The sequence below is a fragment of the Mobula birostris genome, chromosome 2 (assembly GCF_030028105.1).
Source record: "Mobula birostris isolate sMobBir1 chromosome 2, sMobBir1.hap1, whole genome shotgun sequence".
Taxonomy (NCBI): domain Eukaryota; kingdom Metazoa; phylum Chordata; class Chondrichthyes; order Myliobatiformes; family Myliobatidae; genus Mobula; species Mobula birostris.
Window position 1 is genome coordinate 60424669 of NC_092371.1, and position 12659 is coordinate 60437327.

Sequence of the window (12659 nt, forward strand, 5' to 3'; positions counted from 1 at the left end):
TTCAGAATACTCAAGGTGAGGCCTCACCAGTGTCTTATAAAGCCTCAGCATCACATCCCTGCTCTTGTATTCAAGACCTCTTGAAATGAATGCTAACATTTCATTTGCCTTCCATATCACCAACTCAATCTGCAAGTTAACATTTAGGGTAAATTTTGCATCTCAGATTTTTGGATTTTCTCCCTGTTTAGAAAATAGCCTGCAGATTTACTCTACCACCAAAGTGCATGACCATGTATTTTCTAACACTGTATTTCATTTGCCACTTTCTTGCCCATTCTCCTAATCTCAGTCCTTCTGCAGCCTACCTGTTTCCTCAACACTACCTGCCCCTCCACCAGTCTTCATATCATCTGCAAACATGGCAATAATGCCATCTATTCCATCATCTAAATTACTAATATACAGCATAAAAACAAGCAGTCCCAACACCGACCCCAGTAGAAAACCACTAGTCACTGGGTCACTGGCAGCTAACCAGAAAAGGATCCTTTTATTCCCACTCGCTGCCTCCTACCAATCAACCAATGCTCTAACCATGCCAGTAACTTTCATGCAATACTATGGGCTCTTAACTTAGTAAGCAGTCTCATGTGTGGCCCTTGTCAAAGGCCTTCTGAAAGTCCAAATATACAACATCCACTGAAATTCCTTTATCTATCCGACAAGTAATCTCTTCAACTGGTTCATCAGGCAGGGTTTTCCCTTTAGGAAACCATATTGACTTTGCCCTATCTTGTCCTGTGTCACCAAGTATTCCATAACTTCATCATTAACAATTGACTCCAACGTCTTCCCAACCACTGAGGTCAGGCTAACGTCTATAATTTCCATTCTGATGCCTTCCTCCTTCCTTAAAGAGTGGAGTGACATTTGCAATTTTCCAGTCCTCTAGCACCATACCAATGTCCAATGATTTTTGAAAGATCATTACTAATGCCTCCATAATCTCTATTGCTACCTCATTCAGAACCCTACGGTGCAGTTCATCTTGTCTGGATGACTTAGGTACCCTTAGGCTTTTCAGCTTTTTGAGCACCTTCTCCCTTGTTATAGTAACTGCACTTGCTTCTCTTCCCCCTCACCCCTTATCATCTGGCACACTGCTAGAGTCTTCCACAGTGAAGACTGAAGCAAAATACTCATTTAGTTCATCAGCCATCTCGTTGTCCCCCGTTATTATTTCTCCTGTCTCATTTTCTAATGGTCCTATATCCACTCTCATCTCTCTTTTATTTTTTGCATACTTGTAAAAGCTATTGCTATCCATGTTGATATTATTTGCTAGCTTGCATCTTTTCATCTTTTCCTTCCTAATGATTCTTTTAGTTGTTCTCTGTTGTCCTTTAAAAGCTTCCCAACCCTCTGTCTTACCACAAATTTTAGCTTTGTTGTATACCCTCTCTTTTGCTTTTACATTAGCTTTGACTTCCCTTGTCAGTCACAGTTGAACTATTTTGCCATTTGAGTAAAGTTGGTTTAATAAAGAGTGGGAGAACAGGATAAAAAATGTACAGTATACACTGTAAAACACTGTTGTGAAGAAAAATATTTTACCAGCTACAGATGGAATATAAATACAGAGCAAAGTTACAGTCATGGAAGAACATCGCACAACAGTTGGGCACTCCAATGCCAATTGGACTTTATAATGTCATATTCTCTAAGGAATGGATGCTGGGCTTGTAATGCATCGCTATTCCGTGCATGGTTGGTGAGTCAGTGCTGCCTTCTCAGTCCCATGATGGTGACATCAAGCCAGCATTAACTGGAATGATCACTATTAGCTCAACACTTTAGCAGAGAGCCAGTAATCTGAGGGGCCTGCTTTAACAGTTTAACACTCTCACTCTGATGTCACCCAACACTAATGCACACCCTGTCTGAATGGTCTGCCCCCTGGCCTACACCCCCATTCACGAACACACTCTCATCCCACACTGACACTTTTCATCTTTTATTGCTGCCTTTACACATATTTATATGATTGCTTGTTTCATTATAGTAGTGCCAGTAACATTATGCTGTCATACTTAAACATGCACCTCTTTGCACTTCAGGTCAATCAGACAATATTCAGTCTATGCCGCTCAGGGATGTCTGTTCATATTATTTTGTGATGGGATGTGCTGGATTGTCACTAGATGCGCTGTGTGTGACTAAACAGTATGCACTGATTTTTTTTACCTTAGCCCCAGAGGAACAATGTTTTGTTCAACAATATACATGTGGATGGCTGAATGACAATAAACTTGACTTGACTTGACCTGAAGGACACTTGTACTATGTGGTGTGTATTGAAAAGTCCAGATAGAGTGGATGCGTAGTAGAGAGCATTTAAACAAGTTGCATCTCTGCATGGTATAGAACCTGCACCGCGGTACTCAGGAAGGGTCTGCAACGGTAGGTAAAACTGTCCAATTTAATCACCAGCACTCGCTCACCTGCCACCAAGGAGGTATATATAGAAATGTGCTAGAAAAGGGCCAGTAACATCAGGAAGGATCTCACCCACCCTGCTCATGGATTGTTAGTCCCACTCCCATCAGGGAGGAGGCTATGTGGCATCCATGCAGACTCCGAAACAGCTACTTTCCCCAAGCAGTAAGGAAGATCAACAACTCCACCCACTAACCCACCCCTCCACAACCCCCACCACTACTACTTTATCACTTCCTGTCAGCTATCTTGTGTGTAGGCACTCCTGTGCCTAGGGTCACGATGCATATACAATCAATATAAGTATATAAGCTATCACGTGTTTATATTTATTGTGTTTTTTTCTTATTGTTTTCTTTATCTTATTGTTATTTTGCTGCATTGGATCTGGGGCAACAACTGTTTTATTCTGCTTTACTCTTGCATTCTGGAAATGGCATTAAACAATCTTGAATCTTCAGGTCTTACTGTTATCTTATAATGTAAGTAACTGGGGAAGCTATGAAGAACGGCACAACATGGAAGCAAATGAACTCCAAACAATGAATCACTGCCTTCTTTCAGAATGGCAACATCTAACGTGGCAGCTGTACCATCTGCTTGGTACCCTTGCTTTCACCTATCATCCCTGGGCTGAAGGTTCAATGTACGCAGAGCTGTTGAGCAGGTTGGACCTACATTTATTGGAAATTAGTAGAAAAAGACTGGATAAAAATATGTAAGATTCTGAGGGACACTGATAAGGCAGATGCTGAGGTACCTTCCCCTACTACCTGTAGAGGCAACAAGAGGCATTCAGAACTATTTTCACAATAAGCAGTAACCTATTTCAAATGGAGGTGAGGAAAACTTCCTTCGGAGAGCCTTGTGAATCATTGGAATTCTCTACCCAAGATGGATGTGGAGGCAGTTGACACACAGTTAGACAATGAAGGGGTCAAGGGATAAGAAGAGAGAGAGATGGAAGATAGTTCACGAGAGGAAGATTGGATCAGCTATAATCTTAAAGGATGAGTCCAGAAGAGTGGATTTCAGGGATGCTGGGCTGTCTGGAGCATACTGGTGTGGTGACACAGCTCATCAGGGAGGCCAGAGAGAACAAGTGCAACCAGTCAGTGTTGTGGCTCGACCTGGCAAATGCATATGGCTCCATTCGGCATAAGCTGGTGCAGCTCACACTGACCAAATATCACGTCCCCAGCAGAATCAGAGACCTTATCGCTGATTTTTACATCAACTTCAGGACGAGGGTCTCTAGGAGCAATTACATCAAGCTGGCACAAGGTGGAGGTCAGCATCATCACAGGGTGCACTATCTCAGTGACACTGTTCTCCCTAGCCATGAACATGCTCACTAAGTCTGCTGAGCCAGAGTGCAGAGGGCCCAGAATGAATTCCACTCAATGGCAACCACCTGTCAGGGCATTCATTGATGACCTCACAGTTGCCACAGAATCAGTCCCAGGTTGCCGGTGGATTCTGCAGGGGCTCAGAAAGCTGGTGGAGTGGGTCCGGATGTGTTTCAAACCAGCCAAGTCAAGATCGAGGGTGCTAAGGAAAGGGAAGGTGGAGAACAAGTTCCGGTTCAGTATTGCAGGCACAGCCATCCCAACCATCACAGAAAAGCCAGTCAAGAGCTTAGGTTAGGTTTTTGACAGCTCTTTAAGGGACACGACATCCATTCAGGCAATCTGCGCCGAGTTGGATGGCTGGCTGAAATCTGTGGACAAGTCTGGCCTACCCGGGAAGTTCAAAGCCTGGGTGTATCAGCATGGAATTCTTCCCAGAATCCTGTGGCCCCTCCTCGTCTATGCAGTTCTGATCTCGACAATCGATACCTTGGAGAAGAGGGTTAGCAGCCACCTGAGGAGATGGCTGGGGCTGCCAAAGAGCCTGAGCAACTCTATGGACACCACAACAAACTGCAACTGCCGTTCAAATCCTTGGAGGAAGAATTCAAGGTAACAAAAGCCAGAAAGGTGGTACAGTACAGTGACTCAAGTGACCCGAAGGTGGCTAGAGCAGGGATCCAAGTGAGGACAGGCAGGAAGTGGAAGGCAGAGGAAGCTGTTCAGGAAGCAGAGGCAAGGCTGCGTCACAGGAGGCTGGTGGGGGTGGTCACACGAGGCCGAGCTGGGCTAGGATCCTTTCCAACTTCCCAAATGGACACCAGAGGGAAGGAAAGGCGTTGTCTAGTTCAGGAGGAGGTGAGAGCAGTAGTGGAGGAGATGAGAGCCTGCAAGGTGGTGGGAATGAAGCAACAGGGAGCTTGGACAAGATGGGAGAATGCGGTTGAGAGGAAAGTGACCTAGGCTGATCTTTGGAAAGCCAAACCACACCGCATCCAATTTCTCATCCAGGCAGTGTATGATGTGCTTCCAAGCCCATCAAACCTGCACACATGGGGCAAGGCAGAGTCATCTGCGTGCCCACTGTGCTCCAAGTGAGGAACTCTGGAGCACATCCTCAGCGGCTGTGCAAGGGCACTTGTTGAGGGACGGTACAGGTGGAGGCATGATCAGGTCCTGAAGACCATCGCTGAAGCCATCAGCGCAGGAGTTGAGTGGGCGAAGCAGTCCCGACCCTCCAAGCAGACCATTGCCTTTGTCAGAGCTGGGGAGCAGCCAATACCTGCCAAAAGAACATCTGCAGGTGTCCTGACCTCTGCAAGGGACTGGCAGCTGTTGGTGGACTTTGAACGGCAGCTGAAATTCCCCAACCATATCGCAGCCACCACCCTGCGACCAGACATTGTCCTTGTATCTGCATACATTTATCAAATGAGTACGGACTTCTGCAGCATCCAAAGCAAACCTGTATCGAGTTCTATTTCACACCAGTTGTTTGACATTTCAACAGATTTAAGAGTCAAGAGCAAACTGTGTCCAGTTTACAAATAGCCCTTCCATTTCCTTTTTGCCAATACTAAATTCAATCTGTTCATGGGAAATGTATCAGAGAGTTATGCCTGATCATATATCAGAATGAAATGGGTTCCTGTTTTATTTCCATCTGTCTCTGTGATCGTTGGAATGACAAATGTTAAAAATGAAACCAAATAAATTTTCAGTAGACACCATAAAAAACTTTCGCACTGCCAGATGAGAAAATGTAGGTTTATATAACATACTGAAGTTAGCTTTGTTATAGTTTGCTCGTACCCTACCTTTGAAATTATCTTACATTTCTTTGCTTGCAAATAATAATCACAACAATGATGAGTCATGTTCAGCATATACCTATAAAACAAACATTATGTAACACAAGAGTACCTTACCTAATACTGCACTGGGTGTGACTTGATCTGCTGTTACTGTAATCCACCAATCCATTGAGAAGCCAGAATTGTTTAAGGAAAGAGGCAACAGAGAAAGAAGGTAGTTGTTTAGAAATGCACAATTAGGCATTGTACTTGAGTTATTTCAACAAATGTCTGTAAACAACATAAGTACACAAGAAATAGGAGAGGAGCAGGCCATGAAATGAGAAATACTTTTATTTCCATCAGTGTACACTCAGTGGCCGTATTATTACCTGTACATCTGCCTGTTAATGCAAGCATTGAATCAGCCAATCATGAAGTAGCAACTCAATACATAAAACATACAGACATGATCAAAAGGTTCAGTTGCTGTTCAGACCAAACATCAGAATGGTGAAGAAATGTGGTCTAAGTGACCTTGACCATGGAATACTTGTTGGTGCCAGATGGGGTGGTTTGAGTATCTCAGAATTGTTGATTTCCAGGGATTTTCACACACAGCAGTCTCTCGAGTTTACAGAGAACGGTGCAAAAAACAAAAACACATATAGTAAGTGACAGTTCTGTGGGCGAAAATGCCTTGTAAACAAGAGAGGTCAGAGGAGAATGGACAAACTGGTTAAAGCTGATAGGAAGGTGAAAGTAACTCAAATAAAAACACACAAAATCTGGAGAAACTCAGCAGATCAGGCAGAATCTATGGAAGTGAATAAACAGTCAATGTTTCAGGCCGAGGCTTTTGAAGTAATTCAGATAATTACTAGCTACAGCAGTGGTGTGCAGAAGAACATTGTATGTTGAACATTGAACATGGAAATGGATGGACAACAGCTGTAGAAGACTATCAATATACACTCTGCATTCACTTTACTAGGTATGGGCTATACTTAATAAAGTGGCTTCTGAGTGTAATTCTGAAAGTAAATGTAAGTGCTTCATATATTTTTGATCTGAGAAATATATTTAAACTCTATTTTGTCTGAAATCATGAAAAAACAAAACACGGGCTAAATATCAGACAGGAATACTGGGATAGTGCCTCAAAGCTAGAGCTGGATATGCATATCATTTAAAAAAATAATCATCACCCTGAAACATCCACTCCGATTTTGTTTCTGACCTTCTGAGAGATTCTAGTGATTTCTCGCTTTATTTAAATTTGCAGCATTTGCAGTTTTTTTGCATTCCAGTTACCTGAGGAAAACTTGCCTTGTGTGGACTCAGGGCTGCGAATTATCAGGCAGTTCTATTGAGCCTTGTACCTTTGTAATGATACAAGGAATTGTGTTCCAAATTGTCACTGCGCATCTCTGTATTAGACTAATGGAGAACCCAGAAGAAAAATGAAGGTGTTCATACAACCTAATAATAAGCATAATAATAATAAAAGATTCTACAGATGCTGGAAAACGTGAGCAACACACACAAATACTTGAGGAACTCAGAAAGTCAGGTAGATTCTATGGAGTGAGGTAAAACTTGTCACTTTAGGCCAAGACCATGAAGTCCTGATGAAGGGTCTCAGTCTGAAATGGCAACAGTAGACAAACAATTAATGTGCAAAAGATAATAAATTGTGCAAGTACACAAAAGAAAAAAATAATAATAGATAAATAAATAATAAATATTGAGAACATGAGATGATGAGTTCTTGAAAGTGAGTACATAAGTTGTGGAACCAGTCAGGGCTGGGGTGAGTGAAGTTATCCATTCTGGTTCAGGATCCCAATGGTTGAGGGGCAGTAACGGTTGCTGAACCTGGTGGTATGGGAACGAAGGTGCCTGTACCTCCTTCCTTACGGCAGAAGCAAGAAGACAGCATGGCCTGGATGGTGGGGTTCAATAATGATGGACGAAGTTATCTACTCTGGTTCAGAAGCCTGATGGTTGAGGGGTAATAACTGTTTCTGAACCTGGTGATGTGGGACCTAATGCCCCTGTATTTCTTTCCTGATGGTGACAGTGAGAAGAGAGCATGGCCTGGATGGCTGGGGTCCTTGATGATGGAATTCAGTGTCAGTGATAATAAACCTAATTCTGATTGTGAACAACCAATATTTTATTGCTGTGGGACCAGAAGAATGAGAATAGTCCTCTCAGCCACACAGTCACTGTATGATCATCTTTCCTTCAGAATTGCAAACATCAAAAGAGTCATAGAGTCATAGAAAAGTACAGCACAGAAACAGGCCCTTCAGCTCAACTAGTTCATGCTGAACCATTGAAACTGCCTATTCCCATCGACCAGCACTGGGACCATTGCCCTCCATATCCCTAACATCCATGTACCTATCCAAACTTCTCTTAATCTTTGAAATTGAGCTCACATGCACCACTTGTGCTGGCAGCTCAATCCACACTCTCAGAACCCTCTCAGTAAAGATTTAAACTTTTCACCTTTCACCCTTAACCCATGGCCTCTGCTTGTAGTCACACCGAACCTCAGTGGAAAAAGCCTGTTTGCATTTAGCTTATCTACAGCCCTCATAATTTTGTATACGTCTATCAAATTTCCTCTCATCTTCTTCCTTCTGAGCACGTCTGCCACCCCTACCAAATCCATCAATCCCAGCTCTGATAGCCAGGTCATATTCCAAAACTTTTCCATATTGCGCCTGAATTTCTCAGATTCTCTATTCACTGCACATTTGATCAAATGTCAAATCGCTTTCACAGTACTAATACAATTTACTTCCACAGAACCATAGAACATTACAGCACAGAAACAGGCCTTTTGGCCCTTCTTGGCTGTGCCAAACCATTTTTCAGCCTAGTCCCACTGACCTGCACCTGGACCATATCCCTCCATACACCTCTCATCCATGTACCTGTCCAAGTATTTCTTAAATGTTAAAAGTGAGCCCGTATTTACCACTTCCTCTGGCAGCTCATTCCACACTCCCACCATTCTCTGTGTGAAGAAGCCCCCCCTAATGTTCTCTTTAAACTTTTCCCCCTTCACCCTTAACCCATGTCCTCTGTTTTTTTTTCTCCCCTAGCCTCAGTGGAAAAAGCCTGCTTGTATTCACTCTATCTATACCCATCATAATTTTATATACTTCTATCAAATTTCCCCTCGTTCTTCTATGCTCCAGGGAATAAAGTCCTAACCTATAACCATATAACAATTACAGCATGGAAACAGGCCATCTTGGCCCCTCTAGTCCATGCCGAACTTTTACTCTCACCTAGTCCCACCGACTTGCACTCAGCCCATAACCCTCCATTCCTTTCCTGTCCATATAGCTATCCAATTTAACTTTAAACTACAACATCGAACCTGCCTCAACCACTTCTTCTGGAAGTTTGTTCCACACTGCTACCACCCTTTGAGTAAAGAAGTCCCCCCTCATGTTACCCCTAAACTTTTGCCCCCTAACTCTCAAATCATGTCCTCTTGTTTGAATCTCTGCCACTCTCAATGGAAAAAGCCTATCCACGTCAACCCTATCTATACCCCTCATAATTTTAAATAACTCTATCAAATCCCTCTCAACCTTCTACGTTCCAAATAATAAAGACCCAACTTGTTCAACCTTTCTCTGTAACTTAGGTGATGAAACCCAGGTAACATTCTAGTAAATCTTCTCTGTACTCTCTCTATTTTGATTTTGTTGACATATTTCCTATAATTCGGTGACCAAAGCTGTACACAATACTCCAAATTTGGCCTCACCAATGTCTTGTACAATTTCAATATTACATCCCAACTCCTATACTCAATGCTCTGATTTATAAAGGCCAGCAAACCAAAAGCTTTCTTCACCACCCCATCCACATGAGATTCCACCTTCAGGGAACTATGCACCATTATTCCTAGATCCCTCTGTTCTACGGCATTCTTCAATGCCCTACCGTTTACCATGTATGTCCTATTTTGATTAGTCCTACCAAAATGTAGCACCTCACATTTATCAGCATTAAACTCCATCTGCCATCTTTCAGCTCGCTCTTCTAACTGGCCTAAATCTCTCTGCAAGCTTTGAAAACCTACTTCATTTTCCACAACTCCACCTATCTTAGTGTTATCTGCATACTTACTAATCCTATTTACCTATTCAACCTTTCTCTGTAACTCAGTTTCTCAAGTCCTGGCAACATCCTTGTAAATCTTCTCTGCACTCTTTCAAACTTATTGATATCCTTCCTGTAATTTGGTGACCAAAACTGCACACGTACTCCAAATTCGGCCTCACCAATGCCTTATACAACCCCACCATAACATTCCAACTCTTATACTCAATACTTTGATTTATAAAGGCCAATGTACCAAAAGCTCTCTTTGTGACTCTATCTGCCTGCGACGCCACTTTTAGGGAATTTTGTATCTGTATTCCCAGATCCCTCTGTTCTACTGCACTCCCCAGTGCCCTACCATTTACCTTGTATGTTCTACCTTGGTTTGTCCTTCCAAAGTGCAATACCTCACACTTCCTTGGTAAACATTATTCATATTCATGGAATGGATGTGGATACTTGAGACAGACTTCAGATATGATGACTTTAAACAGAGCTGGGCAGGGTGTGGTACTCAGGAAATGGTAGCCTGGCACTGTCTCATTGAGACCACCATTTCCCAGTCACGGGCAAGTGGCTGAAGAAAGAGAGATATAGGGCTGCACTCTACTATTTATCCCCTTGAGAAAATGCTAGGAAACTCTGCCCAGGGCAGGCCATCATGTCAAGCTTCAGCCTGCTTGCCTTTTGACGTCCACATCTGCTCACTGAAATACACATCAGAAAAGAGGTGGAGGTCAGATGTCCATGCATCTGAACTTCTGCTCCAGCAATGGACCCAACACCGAGTCTGCTGCTGCAGAACTGATGTGAGCTAATAGGTTGGCATAATCAGAATGAGGCTATCAACCTTGACAGAAAAGTTGCTGTCTTTTGTTTAGTATTAACATAATTTAATTAACCCATCATTTAAATGCTTCTGTAAAGTTAATATTTTGTTCTATATTTTTAATTTTTTCAATCCTTTTGAAATGTTCTAAATGAAGGCCAGAGACATTTAAGAACCGTTCAAAGGACTTTGGCAGCAGGGAACTGTCAATAGGCCATCAGAGCAGTCTAGGAGAAAAATGAAAGCAAACTGTAGGAACTCTTGCAGGCACATAAAAAGGAAAGATTAGTGAGGGCAAGTTTGTGTCCCTGATAGACAAAGAAACAGGAATTCATAATGGGGATTAAGAAAACAGCAGAGCAATTAAGCAATTACTTTGCATCTGTTTTCGTGGATGAAGAGACAAAATCTGATGGATATATCAGAGAACAAGGGTTGAGAAAATTAGAAATATAATGAAATATATATTAATTGAATATTGGGGTCCAGGCACACAGATCCCTGAAAATGGTCACACATGCTGATGGGGTGGTAAAGAAAAGATATTGTATGCTTGCCTACATTAGACAAGACACTGAGGTCAAGCAACAGAAAGATATTTTGCAGTTTTAAAAAACTGCAAATATTTTGCAGTTTTTTTAAAAAAACTGCTCGGGGAGAAGGGTCTGCACTGCGCAGGCACGTGACATAGCGCGCCAAGGTTTAAAAAGCAGACCACCATATACAGCGGCCATCGTCGGAGTGGACTAAGTCAGAGTGGGGCGGCTTTGGCTCAAACAGGCTTCGGCGAGAAGAGGCAGAGGCCAGGGTAGGTTCCAGTAAGTTTTTTGTTCAGATTGTCTAGTGTAGAAAGAATGCCAGGCAGGATGTTGGAATGCTCCTCTTGCAGGGTGTGGGAAGTCAGGGAGCCCTCCGGTGTCCCTGACAACGACACCTGCAGGAAGTGCATCCAGCTGCAGCTCCTAACAAACCGCGTTAGGGAACTGGAGCAGGAGCTGGATGACCTGCGGATCATTCGGGAGAATGAGGAGATTATAGATAGTAGCTACAGGGAGGTAGTTACGCCAAAGGAGCAGAGGACAGGAAATTGGGTCACTGTCAGGCAAGGGAAGAGGAAAAGGCAGGCAGAGCAGGGTTCCCCTGTGGCCATTCCCCTCAACAACAAGTATACCGCATTGGATACTGTTGGGGGGGGGATGACTTACCTGGGACTAGCTGCAGTAGCCAGATCTCTGGCACTGAGTCTGGCTCTGCAGTGCAGAAGGGAGGGAGGAAAAGGAGGAGAGTGGTAGTGATAGGGGACTCGATAGTTAGAGGTGCAGATAGAAGGTTCTGTGGTCGTGACAGAGAATCCAGGATGGTTTGTTGCCTCCCAGGTGCCAGGGTCAAGGATGTCTCTGATCGATTGCATGACATTCTGAAGTGGGAGGGTGATCAGCCAGATGTCGTGGTGCACATTGGTACCAATGACATAGCAAGGAAGAGTGAGGAGGTCCTGGAGAGTGAGTATAGAGAGCTTGGTAGGAAGTTGAAAAGCAGGACCTCGAGGGTGGTAATGTCAGGATTGCTGCCTGTGCTACGTGCCAGTGAGGGTAGGAATAGGATGCTCTGGAGGATGAACAAGTGGCTGAGGAACTGGTGTAGGGGGCAGGGTTTCAGATTTCAGGATAATTGGGACCTCTTCTGGGGCAGGTGGGACCTGTACAAGAGAGACGGGTTACAGTTGAACTACAAGGGGACCAATATCCTTTCAGGGAGATTTGTTAATGCTATTGGGGGGGCTTTAAACTAGATTTGCAGGGGGATGGGAACCACAGTACCAGAGCTGACAGTGTGGCTGGGGTGAAAATAAATGATGTTAAAAGTTCAAGCAAATCCACTAATAGAAAGGTTGTGAGTGGTGGTAAAAATCTTCTGAGGTGTATATATTTCAATGCTAGGAGTATTGCGGGGAAGGCGGATGAGTTGAGGGCGTGGATTGACACGTGGAATTATGACGTTGTAGCAATTAGTGAAACTTGGCTACAGGAGGGGCAGGACTGGCAGCTTAATATTCCAGGGTTCCGATGTTTCAGATGTGATCGAGGCAGAGGAATGAAAGGTGGGGGAGTG

At 43.5% G+C, this 12659-nt stretch overlaps 1 protein-coding gene across 3 annotated transcripts in view; it reads right to left on the bottom strand.

Annotated features, from left to right (window-relative positions):
- The window catches only part of LOC140187024 (receptor-type tyrosine-protein phosphatase T), a 1622799-nt gene that overhangs the window by 148864 nt on the left and 1461276 nt on the right, over window positions 1–12659 (bottom strand). For 2 of the 3 annotated variants that reach the window (XM_072241892.1, XM_072241888.1), the window contains one exon: window positions 5717–5752. The exons of the other annotated variant lie outside the window; for it this stretch is intronic. In XM_072241892.1, the coding sequence (XP_072097993.1) occupies window positions 5717–5752 (36 nt within the window). The remainder of the gene's footprint in view (window positions 1–5716; window positions 5753–12659) is intronic. 3 annotated transcript variants of the gene reach the window in all.